Here is a 27,800-nt window from a genome sequence, read left to right as displayed (position 1 = left end):
GATTCTGTGATTGTCAGGAAGATTGAGGGGGAAGAAAAGAGTGTTTCACACGTCTTTGTCCTCAGCAATATGCTTAACAAACCACACTCCTGGAAAAGAATCTGTGTTGCAGTCAGCCAGGGAGAATGTATCATAGGTACCACGATATTGTCAAATTTCACTGACTCTGGCAACTGCTGGTGATCCATGCCCAATCCAAGTGCCAATGTGAAACTTGTTTTTATTACTCGCTTTACTGTTTGTGCAGAGCACTGCAATGTCATAGCCTAAAAGGGATTAGCAGTGGCTCGAAGGGGCAAAAGGAGGATTAATCAGTAAGGTGTCTGTATCTTCGTCCTCCCATGTTCATGGTCAACCTTATTTATGTATTGACATGGCACACGGACTTTGCCACTACTATACCAATATCCCTTCTGCACAATTCTTAGGGACAGTAGCCATCAGATAAAAAGTCTTCATTTTATGTGCTCTCCGTGGAAAGTGCTTATTTCTTTATTTGTTTATTTTGATTGGCCTTTTGATAATTACTACTAATCCTTGGGTTACTTTAGATGCTGATTATCCTACTTGGCTGCTTCCCCCTCTGCCTCTCCGCACTCCAAATTTTCTTCCCTCCTTCCCTTATGGCATGAATGGAGTGTGGCTAACAAGGGAGAGCTGGGAATCATTAGCAGGAATTGAACTTTCTAAAATGGATGAAGTTAGCTGAGTCTATATCTTAGGTGAGAGACATTGAAAAGTACTGAAAGGTGAGTATTTGTGATAGAGTAAAAAAAATTAATTAGAAAATATACATTTAGTATGCAGTTATAAACAGAGAGGAGTAAGAGTGATTTAAAAATCATTCAAGTCCAAGGGAGAACTGTGTAATACTGTTAAAAATAAACAGAAGCTGCAAAGAACTATGGCAGAGTTTGACTGAAAAATAGAGTAAGAGCATTACGAGTGTAGTGTGTGTATTCGTAACTCCCTCTAGTGACAAGCCATAGAGACTACATAACGTCCTCTCAACTAGAGGGTTAACTTTGGTTCCAGTTGAAGAAATTTGTGCTCTTAGTGCAAAAAATGTTTCAGTTGGACTTCATTGTAGTCCCATTTTTAGGCCATCTTTGAATGTTACTGTCATGTTCTTGGGGTTTTTTTTGTTTGCTTGTTTTTGGCCTCAGATGAGTTTAGACACCTGTCTTTGTCTTCCCAAGTTCTGACTTGCCCAGGGAAGTGTTTATGAATGAGATTTGCAGCTGTGATTTCCATAGGTAGTTGTTGGTTATAGTTGTAAAAATGCAGTTCCCTAAACGACACTGTCTCAAATTCATAGATGTAGTGTGGGCACTTTGAAAAATTGGACTTAGTCATGCATATGTGTTGTTCAATGGGTTTATATCCAGTCTATATCATTGAAGAAACTGCAAGTGAAGGGAAAACCCCTGCAAGTCTGTGACTCACTCAAATCTGTTTATTTAGAGAACAAACATTCTAGTAATTTAAAAGAAGTGTGTTTTTTTTTTTTTTATTTAGTGAACCTCTGTTTAGTAATTTTGCTGTCTGACATTGCAGGCCCTTCTGGATGTGTTGAAAAAGCAGCAGTCACCTGTTCATGTGACTCCTTCAGAGAAGGGTGACAGGAACAACCTTGAGGACATGAAAACCCAACTTGAAGTTCTCAGGCAGCAGGTAAGAACAGCTGGAATTAAGCCTGGATGGATTTCATATAGCATAATTTTGCTTTCTCTCCCAAGAATTGGGCATGGTAGACTTGGTGTGTAGAAGTTTAGAAAGGAAGAACCAGTTTAGTCGGAGCCCATTCAAATGGTGTTTCCTAAGATGCTGTCATCACAGCCGTGTCCACAAAGTGAAACTGAGTCCTTGCAAAGGACTGGAGCAAGGACTTGTGTAGGATTCAAAGCAGCAGAATGGCTCTCCTGACTTTTGGAGGTGTCCTGCCAGCTCTCTGCTGGGGGCTGAATTTCATCCAGAGGGAATGCTAAACTTCATGAATTACTGATTGTGTCTTCTGCTCCTTTTTTCTTAGAAGTTGAAAGTTCAGTGGATTATCTAAGAATCGCAGTCTTGGAAAACTAGAGCGTTGGCATTGCAGTTTTTCAAAGTGTGAGGCAAAACATTTGCATCTGTAGCCTGCATACCAATCACTATAGAGAAGTGTATTTTTTTTTTTAATCTTTATTCTGAGCAGTTCAAGTGCTTTGTGCACTCTTTTTCTTTCCATATGAAACAATCTGTTTAAAAACATGATACTTTTCAGATAATTTGACATGTTAGGTCTGTCATTCTGGACAGTGTTAGGGTTAACATTATTGACACACAAATGGATGTGATCAGAATGGGAATTTTATTCAATGGGAATAAAATACTTGTTTCTGTCACGTTTGACGCAGAGCCAGATTTTACTCTCTAATGTAATGCTTGCCACATGCTGGAGAATAAAACCCTGCACTTGATTGTACAGTAATGAGTTATTTCATTCTACACAATAAAATAGAGTAAACCAATTTTTTTTTTGTATTCTCATGGGGTATCCATTTTATGAATGTCTTTCTAGTTGTATAAATCAGTATAGTGAGTCCAGACTTCCCTCTGCACAAAATGGAGCAGAAGGCTCCAACTGTACAGAGGAGGGACTCTCGGGACAAACTGCAACGTGACAGAGTCTCACTAGAGCTTGGCTGTCATCAGCCCATCCCTGGCCACGACAGAAGAGATGAAGGCATTCATTCCTTGAGAGGTGTCCCACTCTTTCTCAGGGCAACAGAACGTATGGCAAAGTGGATCCTTTGAAGCTTCAGCAGCTTGTACAGCTGGGGAGCAGTAGAGAGGGAGAGAAGAAACGAAGAAATACTGAGAAGTGTGTAGATGGAGAGGGATACAAGAGACCTAGATTTATGCAAGCGACAGCTTTGCCTCTGTTTTGGAGGGTCAGGGACACGCATGCCTCGTCCAGGCACAGGCTGTGGAGCCGAGTCTCCACACGGCCACACAGAAAGCCTTTGTTCCTTTCACACGCTGTTAATCAGGAAGGGTGTGTTATCTAGTAGGGGACCATGGGGTCCAAACAAAAACTTGCAAAAATTAGCTGCAACAAGCAAGTCGTGAAAATAATTTATAGAGCCTTGTGTTGAATTTTGTCTTCCCCTGAGGTATTAACATTTCTTTAGTCCTCCTGTGAAGTCGTAGTGCTGCTGCCAGCAAAAAGGAAACTGGATCTGTATGACGGGCAAGGCATGAGCCACAGCATGCAAGTTCTTTGGAAATAGACTGTCAGTGGGCTTTAGTGACCAACCAGGAGGACATGAAAGGACTTCTGAAAGTTCTGGTGGTGGTTCCTTCCTACCCTAACGTGCTTTTGCTGTTATTTGTCAGTAGAAATGCCACCAACCTCCAGCTTCTTACCAGGTGGATGCCTGCCTGTTAGCTGAAGAATTAAGCCAGTCAGCTTAACACCAATTAATTTACGGACTTTTGTTTTGCTTCTGAAACTGTGCGCTCACTGCCTGTGCCTGGGGTGGTCAGATATTTTTTAACAGGACGAAGCGCTGCGATTCCTGGTGACATAGAGAGCTAAGCCATTGCATCTTTCAGTATTTTAAAGGCATCTTCTAGGAACAGGGTCAAATCTCTGTATTTCTGTTTTGAATTGTGTGTGTAACATTCACCTCTGCTTCTGCACTAGGGTGGGCAGGTTCTTTGAGCTCCAGCTTGAGAGGATGAATTAGACAAAAGATACACGGGCCAATTATTTTTTTCCACATAGTTTCTAACATCAGGGGTACAATAGCCTCCTACAGGTTGGTGGTTTTTTTTTCCCACAGTGCTCCAGCCGAGATCTAAATTCCTTGACAATCCTGATTAGTCCAAGTCTTCTGGCCATTAAAATGTGACCACGGCTCTAAATACTATCGCTTATTCTGCACAGATTAGCCCTTTGGGCCATACCTTGGTTAGACAGCTAGCGCAGTGGGTAAGGTGAAGCTGCAGACAACTACCAAAAGGCACAAAGCAAAGCAGGCTCAAGGGCAGTGGTCTTCAGTGGGCTATAAAAAGGCAGGACATTATTTGATGATCGTGGCTCATCGTTAGGTTGGATAAGGTGATAACGTTCTATCAGACTGCATGCTAGAAGTCAGTTTTTTGTGCTATGCCAGCACCTCCCATTTCCACCAGGATGCTAACTGCTTGCATGTGAGATACAAGGGGGAGTTAAAAGTACTCATAAATGAAGAGTAAACTGGAAAAAACATTTGTCCTGCTACTGTTTATCCCTTAAAAATATCAGTGTCTGTAGTATTGGCTATCTTATTTATAATATTTAAAAATGATATCCACCAGTCAGTCTTTCAAATTGCAAGGGTGTACGAATACTGAAGCTGTAGACTGTTTCAATTGACAAGTACCTTTGGAGAATAGCCATTGTTTGTCATTCCATATTGGTCATAAAAAAGACGAGGGAAACTTTTGGTTGCACAATTGTAGAAAGAAGAGTTCCCTTTGGAATGCACCCAGCTGCTTGGCCAGTGTTTAAAAAGCAACCAAACAACAAAGTGGGTGAAAATTTCCATTGTGGCTCTGCTGAAATTCGCATACTTGGTTGTAATGATTGCAGGTACAAATATATGAAGAAGACTTCAGAAAGGAGAGATCTGACAGAGAAAGACTTAATGAGGAGAAAGAAGCATTGCAGAAAATTAACGAGAGATTACAGTCTCAACTGAATAAACTAAACTCTCAGGTATGAGTCAAAATAAAGTTACCATTGCCAGCATATGTGTATTTTATTTTTATTTTCTCACTTTCCACACAACCTAAGGCTTTCTGGCTTCCATTAATTGACATTGGATTTTGTATGAGGTCACCACCTGGGATGAAATCATTCTGAAGTAATGCAGTAAGAAGATGAGAAATGATTAGAGATGACTTCCAAATTGAGTAGATGAAGGGAGTATTTATTGCAAAAACTCTTCAAACATATCTTAAAGTGGAGAGGGGGGAAACCAAAAACAAATCATTATTATTTCACTGGCATTTGATATAAGAGTTGTAACATCAAACCAACTTTTGAAATAAAAAGCTTCTGTAAAGCTTCTGACTTCTGCAGTGGAATTAAAAAGTCATGTTAATATCACTGAGGGAATAAAAAACGTCTCCATCCAGATTAGCTGAGCAGTCACTGCAGTAATTTTTTGTTGCAACATCCTTTTATCTCTTCACAGTATTGTCAGTGTTCTGTTCATAGATGTTCAGGAAGCCATAGTAAAATCATGGCATGCAAAACTCTGAGCTTTCTCAATCCCCTTTAAAAATGATGAAATTTTGGGATTTCCTGACGAAATTGTGCAATGTTTTAAAAGAATGGCCAGTTACCAAAATGTTCTGTGATGATTTATTGCCTTCACCAACATTGTTGTGAAACAGAAACTTAATATTGACTTGTTCTCAACCAACCCATGCATCAATACTAGTAGGGCCTGGTAAGAGTATCAGAGGCAAGGTGCTGTCGAGCACCCCGCGCTCCCCTTGGCTTCAGCAGGAGTGGAGAGCCGACTGGGCATCCTGGCCGATGCTGGGTACTGCTGCAGTGAGGCCCCAGACTTGTCAGTACTTTTATGGGTACTTGGAAGCATTTCATGCAAGTGTAAAAATAGCAGTGCCAGAGGGAATGCCATGATTTGCCGCTCAGGGCATCCCAGGCATAAAGACCTTGGACAAATCTGTTAGCATTGCATGCAGTTATTTTCAGGTGTATTTCCCTCACCCACCAGCCTACTCCTAGGTGGTTCAATAGGTAAATAATTTTTTTTTTGTAGAAGAGAATACTCAAATACACTTTCTTCCTATATATTTTTGCATTGTCTAGAGACTGTAAAAGACTAGATTTCATGCACAACCCCAGCCAGTCAATGGACATTGTGAGAACCTCTCACAGCAGTGACAGTGAGAGGGGGACTACAGATGGGACTAAAAGGCCTTTCCTGCTCACCCCCTAGCTGCTCTGGACCAGGAGAAATGCCAACAGCACTGCAGGTGTCCAACACACCCAAAGGGCTGTAGAAGTGCTGTGTAATGTGTACGTACAACTTGACTGTCCCTGCATTGCATTGATGGTTTACACTAGAGATCATCTTGTTTGTCTCTTTCTGCCTTGGGATTTGATTAAACAGAGCTTATGAAGGATTTTAAACATGAGAGGAACCATATAGAATATTTATTAGTTTGTTTTCTTCAGTCAAATTATTTAGTTGTGACTCATCTTTTACTCCTCCTTCCTCTGTCCTTAGGCAAATTCCTGTCCACTCTGCCGGGACACAGAGGGCCTAAGAAAAGGCAGACTGGGATCTTAAGGCCATTGACTTTGGTCCTTTACTAAAATTACTTAGTTTTCTTGTCCATGTAGTTCTGCCTCAAACTATTGAAAGCTACTGTGTGCAATGAAAACGTTTCTTGAATATAGAAAACATCCAGAAATGTACTTGCCATATCTTGAAACCAATATTTTCTGACATAAAAAGTGTCAAGACTCTACTGTGACACAAGTCAGCTTTCTTAAATAGTATTTTTAATCATGAAGAGTCTGAAAGGTCTAAACGAGCAGCATTGCAACCTATGCTGAGAGAGGAGGGTTTCTTCCCCTTTGCTTTTTACTGATGAGTTTGTACATGAATATTCTGTTGGTCACCGTATCCTGCTACTAATGCATTTCTTCTTGCTTTTCTTATTTTTTGACAGACAAAAGATCTTCCTGTACAGTTTGAGAGGCCCAGCTACCCACCTCCCCTCTTCCTCTCACCATGTGTTAATTACGGAAATTGTGGATTGGTTCTTCACTATCAAGATCCTCGAGTACATCCAGCATCTCGCAGGGCACATGAGCAGCAACAGCACTCAGTAAGGTTCCCACTGTCTCCTGTTTCACAAGGGCACTGGTTTTCTCACAGCATGGTGATGCCAGGAGAATAATGTGCTAGGACAGTGCTATCCTCACCAGTAACTAAATCTGTTGTTTCCCAGTTTGTTGTCGCTTCCAGATCAAGATTTTGTACTGGTTTTAGAACTAGCTCTAGATCTGGAACAGCCTTCCTGATCTCTGTACAGTCTCTCTTCCCTTACTATCTGCCCCAAAACGCTGATTTTTATCTTGATAGTCCTGTTCTTTTCTTCCTTGCTGTTCCAGTGTCTTTGGTACTGAATTGCACAGAGTGCTGCCATGAGCAAATAAAAGCATAAACAGCAGAAATCTGTGCACAAAGAAGAAAAATTGCAGCAATTTAAATACGTGGTTTATGAGATATACTTTAGGTATATATTTTTATATATTTTAAGTTTACTTTGGCAAATACTATTTAGCTACAATAGCACTAAGAAGAAAAAGAGGATTATTATACATTTGTTTTCAGTGATACTGATGGTCATTCCTTAATTAAAGAAATAAGGTTGGTTCATTGGACTCTTGCTGATCTCTTAGGTTGATTCACTTCTATGACACACATTCAGAGCCTTCTCTAGCTATGCAGTTACCCAAGTTCATAAATATGGACCTGTTCTCTGGAGCCCAGATCTGAGTCTTCAACAAAAATGATAGTAACGAAAATGAGAACGTAGCTGTGGTCAGCATTTTTTCTAGTTTCTTCCCTCTATTCAATCTAAGAAAGCTTGACTAATATGTCTTATTTCTGTGTCTTACACTGGGTGTTTCTTTCTCTGGCTCTATCTTTGGAAAATGACTTTCCTCCTTCACTTACAGCTTTTTGTGTTCATAGGTAAAATACCCGTTCTGCTGTCAGGCAATACTGCTGTAGCCAGACTGCACAATCCCAGGTTCTCTGTGCGCCTCCCGGGGCAGGCAGGCTATCGGCAGGATCCACAATGCTGCTATTAAACTGTGAGGGCCAAATCCCAGACACTGTTGCTTGTACTCAGTAGAATCTTCCCTCTGGTACACTGCTGTAAAATGGAATTATGTGAGGAGTAAGGTTCTACTGAGGGTGAGGCATTCTGGCTGTGAATGCTTTAGGAATGCAATTTTCAGAAAAAAAAAAAAATCAGCAGAAGTGGAAATTATATCTGAGTGTGGCTAACACAATGGGAAATATGCCTTTTTTTCATGGCATGCAACAGGATCCTGTCTTCCTCAGCATGAAGAAGTATAGCTTTGCTCTAGGGCAGGTTATTTGAGGGGCAGTTACCTATTGCAAGGAAAACACTGCTTCAAAGAATGATGTTTTGTAAGTGCTTTGGGTTATCTAAGTGGGCTGTACTTATTCAAATCTTGTGAGAATGTATTTAAACTTGGTGAATGTCATTTTAAATACACAATATCTGTTTCTGGCTGTAAAGCTGTCACGTATAGACAGATGCTCATTATTTGAGAAGTTATAGCCAAATTTTTGCAAAACGCATGTAAGACTTTCAGACTGTAGAAATCCAACAGACAAGCTGTGGTCAAACAAGTCATTTCTATGCTTCAGGAGTGTGCTTATCTGCCTATTTATCAGAGTTGGAAGTATTGCAGAATGTTTTTCACTGCAATTTGGACAGTCTCCCACATTATTTTGGCTCTTCTCCCTGAACTTTCATCATCTGGGTTTCTAATTCTGCAAGGGATCACTGGGTTTACAACTTTGCCATTCCTGCCGGAGTGCCGGGGTCAGTTTGACTGATTGCTTTGTAACTCCCAGTTTCATTCCGAGTTTTCTTTGAAATTCTTTCTGTGTGAGTGCAGCATTTCTGCTCTGAGCTTTTGATACCTCCCTGAGCAATTTGTTTAGCAATGAAGAAAGGTGTTAGAATTTAATGAGTGTCCTGAGTTAACGTGCGTAATCCTGCATGTTTAGTCTGTACTTTTGCTTTTTTGTTCTTTTTATATCTTGCACCTTTTTGTTACTTTTACATTGTTAGTAGAAACATTTTTAGTCTGACATGAAATGCACCTCTTGTTTCAGAAATTCATTCAAGTTTGCAGTGTAAGTACGTATGACAGAGAAGAGTAAATCAGAAAACAGAGAATTCAACAGAAACTCAAAAAAGCAGCGCAAATAAGTGCATTTTGAGCCATCAGTGGAAAAACTACCTGTCCTTAAAGCAAAACAGCATCTTGCTTTGTATCAAAGCCTGTTTTGTTTGCCCACAAGCACAGAATTAGTTAATGATTCATGTGGATGGGATAATTTAAAGGAAAATAAGATAGCTCCTCTTTTCCTGACAGTGTATGACAGTGATTACTGCTATGTAACTATGAATGACAGCATATGTAAAAGTTAAATCTGTTTTCTGTATCTACAGTTTCATCCTGCCATCTTAATTTAGATGGCAAAACTTCTTTAGAAGTCTATGAAATTTCTTCCTTACAAGTTGAAATGGATAAGAGTCTCCTTGGGACCACTCAGAATTTTGTCAGAGTAATTTCTGCTAAACAAGCATCATTTTCCCAGTTTAACTAATTTGAAGCAGTAATTACCTGGAATTTGACAAGCTTGCATGTACTACTTAAACCAGATAGACAATTTAATACAGCTTCAACTGACATGTCTGGTCCCAAAGTGGTTTTCTCTCGTGGTAATTTGCTACTTGTTCATGGTGTGTGGTATAAAGTATAATGCAGTATTTCTTTCTTCCAGGATTTCCCTGGAGAAAACTACGTTTACATAGGCATAACCTTCCTAATACTTCCTCTTGTAAGAAAGATGGGAATTTTTCCCATCCCACAGTATTTTCAAGATAGTAACACTAATGCTAACCTGTGGGGAAGGGAGGAGGGGAGAGAACTTTATTAAATGGATTATTTCTGTCACACTGAAACATGTTGCAGATGTTACATGTATTCAAATGGGAACAGCTTCACCTATCAGGTCGATGTGTACCAGGTTTCTCCAGGGTTCTTAAGTATAGAGAACGTGATGCCTGCTAGTATCTTCTGGTGCACTTTATTGCTTGGCCCTTTTAAAATCTGATTTGTTTCTGTTAATGTTTCTTTTGATTTGTGGGATCTAGAAAGGTTTACACCGATATTTCTAATGAGTGCAGCATCTAAACCACATGTCATAAAAAAGGAAGCAAGCTGAAAGACTTGATCAGTGGAAATATAAAGCTAAAGATAAGATTTTTTTTGTTAGCTACTTCTGTATAACCGATAAAAAACTTCACAGCACAATTACATTTTTTATCATGTCACTATTCTTTTGTTTGAAGTGTCTGTGAAGTCCATATTTCTGTAATAATGTTTTATTGTTCTGTGCAGCCAGACTATCAGCGGTATGTTCCCGACCAGTTTCCGCCAGATGTGCAACACAAGTCAAATGGTAAGACAACAGCTGTACAGAGCATATTTTAAATGTACTTTTTTTTTAAATGGGGACCTTTGAGGGATATAGAGTAAACTTTCCTGTTTATCTGTTGAGTGCTTATGTGACAGCTTTGCCTCAGAGAGGCGAGATTGTGTGTATGCAACACAGGTGAGATTTCTAATGTGATACCATCTACATTATGGCTTTCAGCTTCATTGCAATCCATAAAAATGTCTCTATTACACATTACAGGATCACATATTTGCCTCGTTAAACACCTAGTAACAGTCCTAAAGAAAAGATATCCTCAGAGCTGTCCTTAGAGCTTCTGTTGCTCCAGCTAAGACTAAATTTAATGATGTGCCGAACCTGAGGGCCAAGATGGGGCAGATTTTAAAAGCCCTTGGTAACAAAGCACAGGCTTTAGAATGTTGTTTCACCTTAATGGCAAAATGCCAATTGCTATTCTTGATCCGCTCCGATAGTTCAAGGTGCCAGGTCTGAAAATAAAACCATGTCAATGGACAAAGTTAAGTAGTTGCCAAAGTCTCAGTACAAACTATATTTTGGAAACCAGGAGGATATTTAATATTTGTAACCTGGATTTGAAATCATGCCAAGTTCCTGGGTGTTTTGAAGTACTTGTTTCAGATCACTCAAAGATGGATTTCAGAGAGCACAAGGAAGAAGGGACATTGTTCTGGGTGGGAACCCACCCATCTGGATCTTCTCCTTCATCTTCTCTTCTTCTCCTTTTCCTTCTTCTAAACCACCCTTTTTCTCTCAAAAGTGGTTGAGAACTTCAGCACCTGAAGTTGTGTGTTTTGCTGTTCTCATGTCTCGTGGCCCTTTGTAGAGATACTGTCTCAGATGGATGATACATCATGCTGTGCTGCAGGGGGATCAGCAAAGTTTGCTGGTGTGCACTGCATGAGCGTGTGTGCTTCATGTGTCTGCCATTTCATGGTGCAAGTGGGTACCATATGGGGTGGCAGGGACTCGTGACCAAAAGCTGGTTTTGTTACATCTAGAAGAAGATGATGGCTACAGAGGAACTATTACATTATCACCCACATTTGCACAGAAGAGAGGATAGGGTGGGAACATAGCTTGCTGAAATGGGGGATGAGCTTCCCATAATTACGTGGTGACTGTTAGGAGACTTCTGATGTGGTCATAGGGAAAGTAGTGCTGTAACTGCAAGAGAGGCAGGAGATTAATTTTGTAGTTCCTCCCACTTAAAGTGATTTATTGCACCAGAGAATACAGGGAGGATGTTTATAACAGTGAATGAAACAAGTCCAGCCACCAACTGCAGCTGTGGTCCAGGGTGTTACACTTCGGGGATGTAAAGAAAGAGCATTCTTCTTTTACCCTGCTTGATTATATGACTTGACTTCTGGCTTTTTGAAAAACCTTGTTTTAAATCCCTACTCTCTTGTTCTTTTACTGTTCCTTGTCCAGAACATCCAAGTACCTCCTTTTCAATGGGACAGTGAGTAGGATACTCGGAGACTTTTTCCTTCACCTTTTTTCTTCAATCTCCATGAAGAGGAATTCTCAATGAATCCCATCATAGCACTGTGTAGGATGTCTGCTTTAACATCTTCAGGGCTCTTATTCTTTATATCTTTGCTGATAAAACAAAGATTATTTTGTTAGCCATTGATCACAGAGAAGTCCAACTTGCATTATCATTTAAAAGGGATTAGCCTGTGTTTATGTATAATATATAGTCTCCTATATTAAATCTGCACTTAAGTGTTTTGAGAAAGGTTTCAAAGATAAAAACGCCAAGAATACATGATGAAAGTATTCTCGATGTTCCAATTTCTTTGTTCTATTTTGTACTAATTACAATGTGGGTTTAAATGAGCTAGTATGCTTAGCAGCTGTCCTGAGTCTCATTTCTCATCTTCCATTTCCTCATTAGGTGATAAACTGACCAATAAATCTTATCTCTTCTGAGATAGGGCTTCATTAGAAAAACAAAACAGCAGTGCAGCAACTTTTAGGCATGAGACAGTTTCCTTTAGGAATGCTATTTCAGTAGATTGATGTTTCTAGGGAAAACCCTTAAGTTTTCCTTAACTGAACAAATTTTCCTTTGACACTGGGTATTTTTTCTTGAAGAATTACAAAGTACAGGTCACAGGTTGTAACTTTAGAGCTGAACAGAAGTGAAATGAATTGGGAAAGTGATATTTTCATGATATACTATCAAAAAAGCCTATTTTAAAGATATCTGAAATCTATGAGAGTCTCTACATCAACTGTAACTAGTTTGCTATAATGTCATTGGGACTGCAAAGACATATTGTCACCAAGGAGGGATTATTAATTTTTTCTGCAGTTTTGTATAGATGTACCTAGATTGTGTTTTCCTCCCTCTCTCCCCTGCTTTGTGAGGGAGGAAGTTCTTTTGCTTTGGTATTTGGCTTAGGTTCTCCAGATCCTTCTGTAACCAGCTGTGATCTCACGTTTTCTGCTTCTCATGTAACCACATCTGTACTTTTCTTCTGACTGGCATCACTTTTCTTAGCTGCTACTGTGTTCAAAGACGGCTATCTTTAAGGACTGCTGCCTCTGTGAGGCCTAGTTTGTCTTTCTGTTCTCTGTAAGAAACACCTCTTCGCTTGTATCTACAGAAATAGAGTAATCGCTAAAATATTTTTTAAATTAAAAAAAAAATCTGTTACAGAAATTTGATTAATCCTATTTGATCCTATTTTCCAAGGTTTCTACTCCAGTCTGTTATTTTCCCCACAGATCTATGTTTTGGTAGTTGGCAGAGGATCACTTATGCACAAGTCTGAGGAGCAATGCTGCCTCCAGCACTGAACTTTCATGGTAGTGTGATGTTTTGGATCTGGTGATTTTTGGTTGGTGCCCTTTCTAATTAGCCTGGAAATAACTTCATCAGAATACAAGAAGGATGGAGGAATAGGGAGGCAAAATGAAGGGGAAAAAAAAAAAATCACTCAAAAAATTGTCTCTTCTTTTTTCCACTAAGCCTTTCTTTCCAAAATGAGAATGAATAAGAAATGTTCCACAGTAGCAAGACACTGGTAATTATCTGAATGAAATCCCTGTGATTTAGCTTTATGAAGACAGTGAAGCTAAGAGGAGCTGCTAAGATTACAGCTATGAAGTATGACTTTATGCAAAAACCTTATGTGTTTGCTCAGAGTTTGGAGTAGTGAACACCACTTGTTACTTCATCAGGGCTGCATCAGCTCCCTCTTTCCCAAGAAATTTGTCAGTTAAGTGAGGTTCAGCAATGTGCTGAGCAGTCTTGGTTCTGTGACTAAAACACCTCAGAGCTACCCTATGCTTCTTGTTGGTTAAGTAATCTGTGTGCCTGTATTTTGCAACTAGATTATCTAGGGACCATTTAAGAACTTAATCCTACTGAAAGAGCATAGGGAGTTGGTTTTAGTGATCTACCTCTGATTTACAGCTAAGTATCTACAGATCAGTTAAGCACCTGGATGAAGAGAAGGATCTTGTAGCCCTTTTGGTACCTAAGGCTGAAGTTGTCCTATAGAGAGGTACAGTTATTCCCCGAGTTGCCACAGGCTGGCTGCTGTGGCTTGGAGAGACAAGTCCTCAGCCATGAAATCACATCAGCATGCCCTTGACCAGAGTTCGGAGCATGATGCAACAGCATGCTGGAGCATCTTATCCCTGCCTTGGTTCATGTACGGCATGGAAATGTGATGGTAGGGATGTGTGTGTATGGATATGTGGAAGTGACCAAACATAACTAACAGTCCTGGTATGAGTGTTTGATTAAATTTACTTAATGTTTTTACTTCTCTATAAGCCTAAATAAGTAAAATAAAAACCGCTGCCTGTATGTAGACATTCTGTTGTGCAGGAAGGGACAAAGGTTCCGTGGATAAAACTTGGCCTTTCTTTATATTTTTGATTTGGTAATCAAGATTTAAATTATTTTATCATTATTTTTAATTTTTATTTGTCCACAGTTGCTCAGAGTTGTTGAATTGCTGCCTTTAACCAGAAGCTGGTGATACCCCTGGCTGAAAAAAGCCACTCAACTTGTTTTTAAAAGCCTGTCTCTGGCTTTAGAGAGAAAGTTAGCAAAGAAACCGTTTAGGCCCATCTGGCTTGGAACTCTAGAAATGGTTTTAGTAGGCTTCATATGTGAAAAACTGCAGCCTCTCCATTGGTAAGCATGGAGACAACTTTGACCTGCCAGGGCTTGCATGGGACAGTGAAGGATTACTAACCAGGTAAAATATAATTTTTCAAAAAGGATAGGAAAAAACAGTTGTCCTTGATGATGCGTTTAGCGAGTTGATGTATGCCACACCCTTGCATATTCGCAGTGCAATAGGTACTCGAGGCATGCCAGTGTTTTGGGATGGCTTTCGTGCCAGGCTGCACTGCCATGCAGTTGCCTGCCATTCGTATGTCTGCATGGCCGCAGGAAGGTGAGGGTTTAACCTGGTTCCTCTCCTCCTCCTCTTTCATGCTGCAATCTCATCAAGAGTTTAGTTTTCCACGCCACCACTGTGATCCAAACTGAATCCAGAAATATTCAACAGGCAGTTTACAAATAGGAGGATGTGGCTTCTATTCAGGTTTATTGGTCTGATTTTACTAGCGTTTTCTTCCCATTTATATCTGGAAAGTTTCATGTCGCACCTCTTGTTAAACTGCTTAAAAACTCAGATAACTCATACCAGAGTTCACTTTGTATGCGAACATAAGTGTTTCTTCTCCACATCTTCCCAAACATGAAATACTCCAGCTGAAAGTGGGCAGGGCAGAGATTGATAGGAATGTCTTGTGTCCAGCCATGCTCTCTAGGTGGCCTACAATGGAGATCAGGCTGCCAGGGAAAGACCACTCAGGTAGTCCTCACAGGACAACTGCCTATCTGCAAAGCAGGATTAGGAGAAATTGTCAGGCTTCCAGAAAAGCTAAGGTGTTTCCTTGGAGGTTATAATAAAGAGAGAAGAGCAATGTGGAAAGGTAAGTGATGGGAGGCAGGTAGAGGTTAAGGAGAAAATTATGAGATGTCACACTGCACTGGCAATGTGTTTCCAAGAGAATAACTTTTCCTGCTCACACTTGGGCTGGTCCCTTCCCAGGTACTTTGGTATGTGGAAAGCTTGGTTCCACACTGTGCTTAAATTCTTCCAGCTTAGCCTTGTTTGACCAGCAACACTGCCTTTGGAGGGACATTAGCTCCTAAGTCTCTCTGTGCTCTCCAGCATTCCTGGAACCAGTTTCTGATCTTTTAATTCTTCGTTGTGGGTTTTTTTGTTTGTTTGTTTGGGTTTTTTTGGTGTTGTTTTGGTTTGGTTTTGTGGGGGTTTTTTTCTTTTTAAGGAGCAAGGCAGAAAGATTTCCAGCAAATGTACTTAATGTCACTTTATTTGGCAAATAATGTTGACTTCCTTCCTTATCCAACTGTGCAAAACTGAAAAGACAGTTGAAAAAAAGATTGATATTGGAGATTTTCCCTGAACCCAGTTTTTTAATGAAAAATTCTCTGGAAAAGAGGTTTATTGCTCAAAGCCTACTCAGAGCAAGAACCCTTTTGAATGCCACAACTGCTGGCATGTATTGCCTTTTTCACTTCCAAAATTAATCTTACTGTATTTGTTTTCTTGGCAGAAAGATTCTTGGTACATGTATTTAAGAAACCCTCTTACTCGTTCAGAACATCAGATACAACTACCGTATTTCTTTGACATAAACTGTACATTTTTATTTTGGATCCAGTTATGCCAGGCACAGGGAGAAACCAAAATGTAGCCCTTCACCTGCCTCTCAGTTCAAGGGGTAGCTCTGGAGGCTTACAGGAGAGGCAGGAGCAGCTAATGACTACCTCGTCATGGCCATGCCTAGGGAAAGCAGAAATCAACCTACAAAACCCTAACCAAGAAGCATGATATGTCCACTTACTTTCATTATAATGTCATCTCTTGTTCCCTTCCGCACTGTGCTGCTTTCCAGATTTTTGCCCTCAAGGTACCTACTTTGCTGCTAATGTTATAATTACAGCTGTTTGGAAGAAGAGGAGGGAGAAGTGTGGGGTTTTCCACTGAAAATGATGATATCTGTAGGGGGGGGGAAATGAAAAAGTGAAAATTGGATTTGTGAAAGTCTTCGATGAAAAGTAGACAGAAAAAAAATTAATTAACTGACATTTTAATTTTCCTAGGAAAAAATCCTAGACTCTAAACATTTTTGGTATTAGCTTGTCCTTAGTGCGTACATTACATTAGAAATTATCAGTGCTCCCAACTAGTCAAGACATTTAATTAGTGGCTTGCCACCCTCACTGGGAATGAAAATGTCATTATTTTCAGGATTTTTATTGATACAACTTGATTTCTGCTACTGCAATGTAACAAAAAAAGCCATTAGCACACTTTAAATTTCTAACTCCAGAACAGGGGAAATGGCCTTTTTTAGAAAGGTGTTGCTTTTCAAAGTCAACGTGAGCTAAAAATCACAGAGCATGTTGTAGTTTTTCGGAGTATCAGGCAGAAAAGTCTCATGTGAAGAGGAACAGGGTATGTAATTTCAACAGCTGCATGATTTGATAATTTTACTTCTATGAAGCAATGTGTCAGGATTTATTGTTCAGTACCAGTTAGATTTTAAAGGGCTTCACACACGCTGACATTTTTTTCCCTTTGAGAATGAAACATAGGGAAGAGTCAAGGAATTTAAGGGAACTTGCCTGAAAGGGGATGTCAAAAGGTGATCTTCTGGTGATAGGTGACATGGTTATTTTCATTAAATCATTCTCTTTCTCGGTGACTAGATGAACCATCTCTCTGCTACCTGGAAGTATCCTTAGTTCTCCATTGATCATCTAAGGAAGTGATGTAAAAATTCATTCCATGGCATTTGCTTGTTAAAGGAGCACCAAGTGCTACCTACCCTTGTTATATGGGGTCCACCTTCCTTCGCCTGTTGAATGTGTTTTAAGAGTAGAAGTACTCTGTGCTGGGCTCTGAAGCCTGCTTGTACTGCAAAATATCTGGAAGGTTTTGTGAATGGTTAATGCCATCCCAGGTGAGAGACACTCTTTGTTTTTGGGAACTACATGTTATATCGTTTGCCTTTCTTCTCTGGCACACCGTGCCTGCAGTGCTGTGGTATCTGCTGGTTTGCACCAGCTAGGCAAGAAATTTAGGATCTAAAAGCATCTTGGTGCAAGCAGGGTGATCTCAGTGTGTTCCAGTGGGACTCAGGACTGGGAAGGAACAAAAATAATTGAAGGACATCGCACTGTCTAGCTGCCTGCGGTGTCTGAATGTCCAAGTCCTCTCATTTTTCTTCTTTTCTTTCACGTTATATTGCTACATGAATGCTGATGTTAGATGTGAAACTTGGAATCATATTTCTTGTTAGAAAAGTTTTATTCCACCCTCTTTGCTGTTACCAGGGGTCTACCTTCATAAAATGAAATGAACACACAAATACCTATATTTATCTTTCTTGCACAAAGAACCAGTCTGCTAATTGTCACTTTCCCTGGGTTTCGTGAACAAATAACGTGAATTTTATCTCTGAGACTACCTGTAAGGAAAAGGTGTCACCAAAATCAATGATTCGTGCTAGTGCTGCTTGCTAAAAATGTGGACCTTTTGGATCAAGTTTTGTTTCATATACATTTGGATGTCAGCGCTGTATGTTTGAAGTGAACGGTGGGGTTGCTGTGTAGCAGCTGCAGAGCAATTTTCCTAGGCAAATTCAAAACCCTGCTGGAAATATTTCACTCCTAACGTTTCTCTTGTAAGTAAAATACTCTGTGCACTTGTGTGTGTGCTACTAGTGATATGTTACAGCATTTCCAGAATCTTTTGAAACTTCAGGAAGGAAGTATGTGTTACACTGGCAATAGTATATTTCTTCAATTTTATTTTGTTTTCCTAGCTGGAGTGAGTTACTACCAAACACATCTTCAAACCACAGACACCTACTTAGCTGTAGGTACTACTACCTAATTCTTCCCTCTGTCATACTTACCTACTCTCTTGGGTGCACCTGATGCTGATGTACAGCTATGAGCACTGCTGAATGTCAGCTGTTCTTTTTAGAGGTATAGAAAGATTTTTACTTGGAGGCTTTAGGTCATTAGCCCCTACTGTTTGCTCTGTATCGACAATCAGGACTAGATAAAAGTTGAGAGAGAGAGACAGTGCACTGCATGATATCCCTTCTCTCTTCTGCTTCTTCACACTTAACTGCCATTTGTGTTGGATTGAATACAGACTTGTAATGATGTACAGTATTGGCTCCGGGGGTGTATGTGTTATAAAATAGAGGAATATTGATCATAAGTGAGTTGTATTTTTCAATGTCAAAATAATTTGTACTGATTTACTTTTGCAGATTCATCCTCAGAGAAGGGAGCCCATCGCTGACAGCCTGTGACCTGGAGAAGTGTAGACTAAAAGCTGCAAGCTAATTTTGCAACTTTATTATTCTGTTTCATTCTGGGTTTTTTTTTGCCCCTAGCTCCTTATCTCTTCAGTGCATGTTATTTATGCCTAGTGAAATCCCTGTGAGGACAATAGAAAAGCAGATCATACGGGCTAGTTATCCTCAGGATCCAGTTAAACTCTGCTGGGAAGCGTTATTGCCCTTTGTTCTGAAGATGCCGTTTGTGCTGCCTATGAGAATCTGTTAAAAAGTCTTATAAAAAAAAATGCAGCTATTGCTGGAGATTGAGAGACAATCACATCTGGTTTGAATATAAGAGCTTATAAGCCCAATAGTGTTGTGATATTTTTGTTTGTTTGAGAATTATAGTTTCTTTATTTGATTCTAGGGAATGATTTGTTGATATACCATCTTGAATTCTGTAGTCTTTTTGTTGGTTGTTTGGTAAAAAGGAAATCTACTTGGCTAGTTTTAACACATTTGTGTTGTTATAAGCAGGGTACTGCTGATGCCAGGTCAGGTAGAAGGTGCCTACTCCCCTTTTTGAGCCAAGGCCAGCTCTCCTTTTGTTTTGGCTCCAGAATTACATGAAAAACGTAATCACAGTTTTTTATGTGTATACTTATTTGTATTAGAAGAATTTTAGTAGAAATATTTAATGAGTTTAACTTCTCAGTGAAAATGGCTTTATATTTCCCAATTATTCTTGTAATGAATCTGAACATCATTGTGTAACCTCTAACCTGAGAATAAAACCTGGCTTTTTAAATAAAATTGTATTTAGATCATGAAATTTCTTCAGAAAACTGTGGTGAATGGATGTTCAGCAAACATTACTTGATAATCTACTTGCAAGATTGTCTATTCCCTTCAGACTTTTAAGAGGGCAGTTGTTGGGAGACAGGTGCCCAAACCTGCTGGGATCCCACCTGAAAGAAGGAATTGAGATTTTTGCAGCATAAGACCGCATGAGATGTCCTGTGTGCTTTCCTTATAGCTCAGAAGTAGTTAATATGAGTTGAAGTTCCCACACAAACAGCTTTTTGAGCTGTGCGAAGACAGAGCCATCAGTTAGGAGGTTGCCTGCATGTGTCGTTTCTGCCTTTCGTACAGGTATTTCCATTCCCATCAATATACAAAGGCCTGTGCATTAAAATAACAGCCTTACAGGCTTAAACATGTTCAGCATTTGATTTTGGACACAATGGGGAACAGTCCATGGGAAAGGATCTTTCTGCTGTTATATTTTACAGTGATGCTGATTTTGCCTACACTGACCAAAGAAACGATGCTCCTGATTTACAGTATGGACTCAGGAAGAACACGAGCAAAGCACTGGGCGAACTGGCCACTGGAGAGAAGTTGGTTTTTTTCATGAACTGTTGAAAATTGAACTTCGACTGCAACATTAGCTACAGAATAAACTCCCGAGTCTGTTAAAGAGAGAGGAGTTTTTATCTCTGCACGAGTTTGGAGCTGGCTTACAGACACTATTGCAGCAGATAGTTTAACCAGCAAGCAATGTAACAGCACAACTCCTGATTAGTGATTTGGCTAATAAGGGTGAGATCATGGAAAATGCTAATGCAGTGCCCTCGGAAAAATCCAATTATAATGTAACCTAATTCAATGCGAGCTCTCAGCAGGTGACCAGTGCTGTGGGCAGAGCACGCTGCACTCAAAGATGTCGTGAATCCTCAGAACAGACAAGCTTCTGTGTGGTTAGTGTGGGAGGCAACAAACCCCCGTTTCATTCATTTCCACTGTTTTCCCCAACTAACCACCAAGGTTTACGCCTTCCATTTGTGGCGCTTAACTCATTATCTGACAACTTGTGCAAGCGTTATCTGGCCCAAGCGGATGATTCAACACAAGCCATTCACAGTAAGAAAATAGAGTTTGCAGGGCTTTTTTTTTTTTTTTCTTCTCTGTTTAGTCACAGGGTTTTAATGTTTGGCTGGCTTGGGCACAAGACTAAACCTTGACTCGCGCAGATCCTAATGATGCTAATTGTGGGGTATTCCTTCTATTAAGTGACAGAGAATTTGTATATTTTAAAATGCATATAAAATGCCTGTACAGTTGGTTTTCCTCTTGATTTTCTTGTAGTGATGTATGTTTCCCAAATGCAGGTGCTGTCATCTATTTGAATTAGCATTGTCAGACTTAAACACCCCCAAAGGATGTGCTTTCTGCAGTGACCCAGACAAGTTTGAGGGGGTGAGTTATTTAGTTAAAATCAACCATAGTACTCATAACGGGCATTTTTCTTTCCACGAGCTTTGCCAAAACTGGGTATTAGCACTCCCAGTTCTTCCCTTGGCCTTTTAAAGAACTGTCTGGCATTTCCCAATCTTCATTGCATGTTTTAGTTTCCAAACACCTGCCAAATTTTTCATCTGATTCTTTCTATTTAGCTTTCTCCGATATCTTTGTTTATCAGTGGTGAGTGGACCAATTTCACAGTAAGGACTAATGTGTTTGTGAAAGGCATTTTCTTTTTTTCTTTCTTTTCTTATATGAACTGCTCAGGGTTTGGGAATATTGGAATTACTATACACATTGCACAGAGAGTACCTTTTCATATCAGACCAGGCACTTATTTGAATACCCAAACCTGTAATAGCAGCACTGAGTTACACCTGTGGTTTGTGCCCCCTGATTTCCTCTTTCACAGTGGCTTGGGGAAACAAGACATGCATAAAGTGATATTCTGTCAAAACCTTTCAGCAGTTTAAGGGGATGTTTCCACTTGTCTATCAGAAAGACCAATTTGTCCTACATTGATGCTGGCTAGTCTGTGCACCAGGTGAGATGTATCTGGAGGGCTTGACTCATACCCCTGTGTGACTGTTATAAGGACTCAGCTGCTGTATAAAAAGTGCTTATAAGGTGACAAACATTAGGATATGCAATAAGGAACTGACCCATAATGAAGCTGATCACTCAGTGTGTTAAAATGATGGTGAGTGTCCAGGTGTAGGTTGTATTCAGCCCTTGGAAAGCCTTATTTCTGGTAGGAGCACGTGTGTTGACAGATTTTTGTACAGATTCTGAACGGCAAGTTATGACATCTAATAGACACGTGAAATTTTATTCAATAACAGATTCTAGAGAGCACTTTATGTATGTTTTGGCATGGATTTCTGTAGACTTTTCTTCTAAACTGAACTTTTTCCATTTAGTTGCAGTGTTATATACTACATGTTGTGGAGAAATTTTTGTTTCTATGAATGAGCACAAGTCTTCATATGTCAAGTTAAATTATCTGCTTACAATATTATTTTACATTATTTTCAACACAATATGCTGGATTCACTAAATGATGTTTTGATTACCATAACTGTAATTATCCAACATTAAAGTAGGAGCACATTTGAACTCATGGAGTCATTAACACAAATGAGGTACTTAAAAGCTTGCGGTCTTTAGGGATTTTTTGTCCCATCCTTTTTTCTCTGTGTTTTTTTTTTTTTTTTGGTGGAGCTAGCAGATGCAACACCAGCATTTTGCTGGCTTGAATATTTTGTTTTGATTCACTGCTAATTTACTTCCCAGGTATTTTAAGCTCTGTGCCTTGTCAAAAATGTATGTTGGTTTACAATTGTCTTTTTTTTCTGAAGGCCTGGATTGCTATTGGTAACAGTCATGCCAATGCTTATTCCATTCTATTTCTATGTTGTTTTTTTTCTACTCTTACACATAGATAAAATGTGACATGATATGAAGATTTCATTGGTGATAAAGTAGCATGCCTCCTTAGTCTCAGGCTAGGTTTTTTTTAGGAAGGAAAAATTGTTACTTTGAAATTGCTAATAAAAGCTGAGAACTGTTTTAATTGCCTCAGAAACTCTGGATACAAGAGGAAGTGGATTCATGATAATGCTGTGTAGGCAAAGCACATTGGGTGCCCCAACTACATGCCTACGCTATCCTGGGAAAGCTAGATAGCACAGCTCGGGGTGATTAGATAGGTTACAAGCAAAATCCTGGATCACATTACTTTCCTTCTCGAATCCTTTTACTATTTCTTTTATCTTTTATTGCATCGATATTCGATTTCTCGTCCAAATAATGGACCTTCATCTCTCATTCATCTCCTATACAACATTTCACTTTGTCAGGCTCTCCCAGTTTCTTATCTCTCCTCTTGCCTTCCAGAGCACTAAGATGATGTTGCTATCGCAGAGTCTTCAGCTTCTGTCTGACTGGAACACTTCCATCTTCCTTCCAGTCTCTCCTGTAATCCCACTTCCCAGCTGCTTCTCTGTATAATTGATTTCTAAATGTTCTTTACTTGCAATGGCCTTTCAACTTCTGGCATACCATGTCTTTTAATAATATCTAGGAGAAGGTCAGGGCTTTGTCTTCTAGATCCACTGACAAGGAATGCCATTCTGCAATCCCATAAGAGGGATTAATGTGTCATCCACTGCAATGCAAAGTGTTACATTATTATATATAATCTCATGAATTATAGTAAGGACACATCAACAATGAAAATATTTTCTTCTGAGATTAAATGAATTATATAAATAGTAGAACTAGAAATGCATGGGTGAGTGCTGTGGATCAAAGAATGCACTAGAGCCTTTGGCTCTGGTTTCTCACACTAAAAGACTTGCACTTCATTAGCTCCACATCATACTCCCAGCCTCCTGCCAGTCATTGCTCTATCACCATTTCATTTTCCATTACAACATGTTTTGGGGGAATCAGGATTGTGAGATGCCCAAAATTTCCGGTCTTCATCATCCTCTCCCTTTCTGTAGTCTAGAATAGAATGAGAAAAAGCTGATGTATGACAATACCTTTTGGTCAACCAAAGCTCAGCTGCTCCAGCTCCCCCTATTCCTTCCCCCTATGATAGACTGGGACCGCAGCCTTACCCTAATGAGCTGGAAATTATGCCTTGCCCATACCACCCTGTGCTGAATTTAGAAAGTTTTTCTAATCAGGTTGAAGTTCTCTCTCTTGGTTAAAAAAAACCAAACCAAAACAAAACAAATCCTCAAGATTTAAAAATGGTTTCTGTATTTTAACTTTGTTGTGAGAATGACAAAAGAATTTCTGATTTTTGCAGATGCAAGTTTAAAGGTCTGCAAGACACCACAGGGTGGAAAGTATTTTTTTGATTAATAAAACACTTTCCCACCAGGAGCCAGGATGCTAGCTAATGCTGTGTTTTTACTTATGGCAGCAACAGTCTTGCTTCCACCTGCCCTATAAATGGGGAACACCCAGGTGCTTCCTGTTCGAGGGCTGCTTACACGAGAGCAAGGGTCCATGCTGGCCTCCGACTGTGAAATGGGCTGGTGGTGGCGAGAGCAGGGCTGATGGCAACGAGGGCAGGCAGGTAGGGTACATGATGGGGCACAATTCCTGATACAATCTATTGATTGCTGTAGGAGTTAAGATCTTGCAAGACTGAGACTGTAGATTGCAAGTTTGTTGGTCTAATGGGAGGTATCACACCAAGGGGGGTCTGGGGCTCTTCCCATGGCCAACGGAAAGGATTTGGAGAAGGGAAATCTTGCGGAGTGAAAGCAGGATGTGTGCTGCTAATGTTTGTATTGTATGACCTGATTAAGAGAGAAGTTACAGCTTTGATGAAAGATAAAGCTCCTTTGTTGGTATTTTCATCAAGTTGATTTCTTCTGTTTAATTATTTGAAAAGAGGGAGATGTTTTAATTTTCTTGGGAACTTTTCATTTTGTGCCTGCATTCAGGCATCCTGTATCTCAGCTCTCAGTCATGTAAATCCTAAATTAATCCATTTAAGGCAGTGGCATTACCTTGTAGAGCTGGCACATGCATAGCTCCTTGGCAAGTTATTCACAAAACCAGCCATCTCTGACTAAATATAGCAGTTGTACTTAAGGCTAAGCATAAAGCACCAGTCAGATTATTTCCCTATGCTAAAAGCTGGGAAAGAGATGCATTTTTTTAAAGATTAAAATAAGGGCTGATCTTTTTGTAATTTCTCTTCTTTTTCCCTCTTTCTCCACAGTGCCAAATTTGCAACCTGTCCTTTCTAGTGGTGACCCAGCATGGGATCTGTAGAAATAAAGTGTCAGAAGAAACAATTCTAGTTGTGCTGAATGGAAGCAATGATACCAGAAAAACACGATCATCAACACCAAAGAGCAGGATATTTCAAATAAAATTCTTTCTACATAAACGACCTGTTCAGACACCAAAACAGCTTTGGAGGGGCAGTCAGTCTCCCCATATTTTTTCAGCTTTCTTTTAGTAAGGAATATTGTGGCCATACAGGAGAAAAGCTGATCACTTATGAACTGGTGTAACAATGTTGTCTTACACTGGGAGTAGCAAGAGAGAGATTACTTTATTCCCTCTTATAATTCCCCTGTGTTCAAGAGTTAGTGAGGGTAGGGATGCCAAACAAAGGACTTGGAGCCTCCAGTGATATATTTGCTCTAGAAGGTAAGGGAACTAGCTAAAGTCAGGTTTGAGGCATGAATATTGCATTACAGTTAGCTAAAAGCAAGCTTGAATCTGGCTCAGTGATGCCAGCAAAATTGGTTGCTCACAGGGATTGTTCCTAATCCTTAATAGTGACAATTAAAATTCAAAGCATGTGTATGATGATATCTCACTGTTCATGACTTCTGAAGAGACATCTGACTTCCAACCACACCCAAATCCTCAGGGAAGTCAGAGAGCTGTAGCTGCTTTTTTATTTCTGCCTGATAAATTAGTAACTCAGGACTTTGAAACACAGCTAAGAAAAAGATACAAAACCAGAAAACCTCACCACCAAATCAAACCCACTGTGTTACAGGATGACCTCTGTGAACTACAATTCTGTATTACAAGATACCTGTTGGGCAACTGAAAAAAAAAAAAAGAAAAGAAAAGAAAAAAAAAGGCAATTAATCTGAATGTGCTGTTAATTTAATAGTATTCCCATGGGGAGCCTTAGACAGTGCTACTATTCACAAGTTTACCATAACTTCCTACTGTTCTACAGATGCTTGTGACAGCCTCCACTTTTCATGCCAGTTCCTCTGAAGTCCATTACTTTGGAGCCACAGCAAACCATCTATTTGTATTTTATGAGTCAAATGAGATTTATGGGAAGTAAAATTCCCATTGGAAGTGAACTTAGAAAGGTGGTGCTGTACCACTGGGAAACTTTTCCAAATAATTGAATTCTTCTTAATAGACGTTTTCACTTTGAATGCAAACATTCAAGCTGTAGCATGATGTGTGGCTCTCTGTATCTGAAAGCACAGATAAGAGACGTGGGAAAGGCAAACAAAAAAACCTCTGAGTAGTACCAGGGAGGGGGACGATATTAATAAGAAAGGAACATCCCTTACGAGTTTCTTGTTCTGATTCATTCAGCCTATTCCACCCAATTTTGTTTAGTTTCTTTATGTAAATATCGCTACTGTTTACGAGCAGTATTTCTTTTTTTTTTTTAGAACAACTTAATCTTATGAAGACTGTAAACCTTTCTTCATCTGAGAAGAAAATGATACGGACATTGCACCTTGATTTATGTATGCTAGTCGGGCGTAACACTGACATGATGTTTCATGACTACTAAGCAGATGCCATTCATCTTGGTCAATCATCCTAAAAAATATTACATTTCAGTTGCAGGTATCTAAATCTCCATTAAATTCTTCAGGCTACTTTTAACTTGTACAGATTTGTTCCTGAAATTCTGCAGACTTTCTGCCTCTGAAGTCGCCAGAAACCTGGTGAGGCTCTCTGCAGAGCCAGGCTGATTCTGGCTTTGCTAAACTGCACGGATTTTCCTTGCTCTATAGGAAAAATGCATGTGGATAACTCAGGTTATTCCAGGTGTTTAAGGATTGCACACGCAAGTGATGACATTTGTGCAGACGGGAACACATCCCAGTTAGTTCATGTGCGTAGTTGCATATTTATATTATCCACACAGAAAATAAGTGTTCAGTTATGAAGGTTTGAGTGTAAGAGGGAAATGTATAAACATACATGCTCTTTCCTCTAGGAAAGAAATCTAGTAGGATTGCTAAAACTTTTAACCTGGCCACATAACAAGAGTCAGTATGTCATACGTTGTAGTAAGAGAAAATGATTCTTTTTAATGTGGAGTTCAAGCTTCACCAGGCTTTAATTTTTCAGGTCTTCTCAGGCTGAGAAGCTTTGCCTGTGTTAATGACGCGTTGTATTGAGGGCTGGCAGAGTCCACTCCCTGCCCCCGTGCTGGCGTTCTCAGCATCGGCTTTCTAGTTATGCACTGATGAGAGAAAAATGCGTTTCCATTGATTTTTGTTTACTCTTTTATAGGAGTACTTTGAGTTTACTAGAACAGTTTAATTGGGCTCCAAAGCGGTCTGTCCCGCTCACAAAAGCATTCTGTTGTTCCACTTCTGTTTTTCCTTTTGGGATGAGGGGCCTCCAGAGCTAAACCACTGTCTCCTCTCTGCCCACAGGCTGCGGAAAGGCTGGTGATGCACCTCTGTGGGTGTTGCTGGAGTGGCTATGTGCAGTGGATACCTTTCATCTCAGCCTCCTTCGCCCAGTGGTGTGTGGTGTTTCAGCAGGAGGGAGAAGGTCAGTACCTCTCCAGCAGAGCTGTGCTTGCAGGCAATAGGAAGGCTGGATTTGTCTGAAATTACATGATTTTACAAAGCCTGAAAAACCACTCCTGGTAATTTAAACATCTTTCCTTTGTAGTGAGAAAGTACAATATAGAAACCGGCTTCCCTAAAGGCTTCCCAGGCCATTCCCTCGCCTCACAGAGCTGGTTTCCGTTGTGCAAGTCACAAGCTTTTCATTACAGAGAGCGGATTATTTTTAGGATTTCCCAAACACAGGTATAGCCCTACCTTACCTTTGCATGGAGGGGAAGGGGTGCAGGCAGAACAGGTCCGTGCTCTTTGCCTGGTTTCCTACAGGCAGTGTTCATGAAGCTGTGCTGGCTTCATGCATGTACCTAAGAGTGCATGCACATGTCCACCAGGTCCTCCCAGTGACTTTGTAACATCTATGAAATGTCATGTTTGTCAGCTTCAGTCAAATTTGACAGAAAGCCAGGAGATCTCAAGGGTT

General features: G+C 40.0%; 1 protein-coding gene across 1 annotated transcript in view; it reads left to right on the top strand.

Moving 5' to 3' along the window:
• Nucleotides 1–18,709, top strand: part of TNIP3 (TNFAIP3 interacting protein 3) — a 48,874-nt gene extending 30,165 nt beyond the window's left edge. Inside the window, exons 8-12 of the mRNA XM_086612293.1 lie at nucleotides 1,558–1,674; nucleotides 4,619–4,744; nucleotides 6,739–6,897; nucleotides 10,247–10,307; nucleotides 18,678–18,709. Of these exons, the coding sequence (XP_086468419.1) occupies nucleotides 1,558–1,674; nucleotides 4,619–4,744; nucleotides 6,739–6,897; nucleotides 10,247–10,307; nucleotides 18,678–18,709 (495 nt within the window). The remainder of the gene's footprint in view (nucleotides 1–1,557; nucleotides 1,675–4,618; nucleotides 4,745–6,738; nucleotides 6,898–10,246; nucleotides 10,308–18,677) is intronic.
• The last annotated feature ends 9,091 nt before the right edge of the window (nucleotides 18,710–27,800 follow it).

Source organism: Tauraco erythrolophus, chromosome 5 (genome assembly GCF_009769465.1).
Source record: "Tauraco erythrolophus isolate bTauEry1 chromosome 5, bTauEry1.pri, whole genome shotgun sequence".
Taxonomy (NCBI): Eukaryota; Metazoa; Chordata; class Aves; order Musophagiformes; family Musophagidae; genus Tauraco; species Tauraco erythrolophus.
Note: the sequence above shows the minus strand (reverse complement) of the source record. Positions and strands in the feature narration are given on the sequence as shown.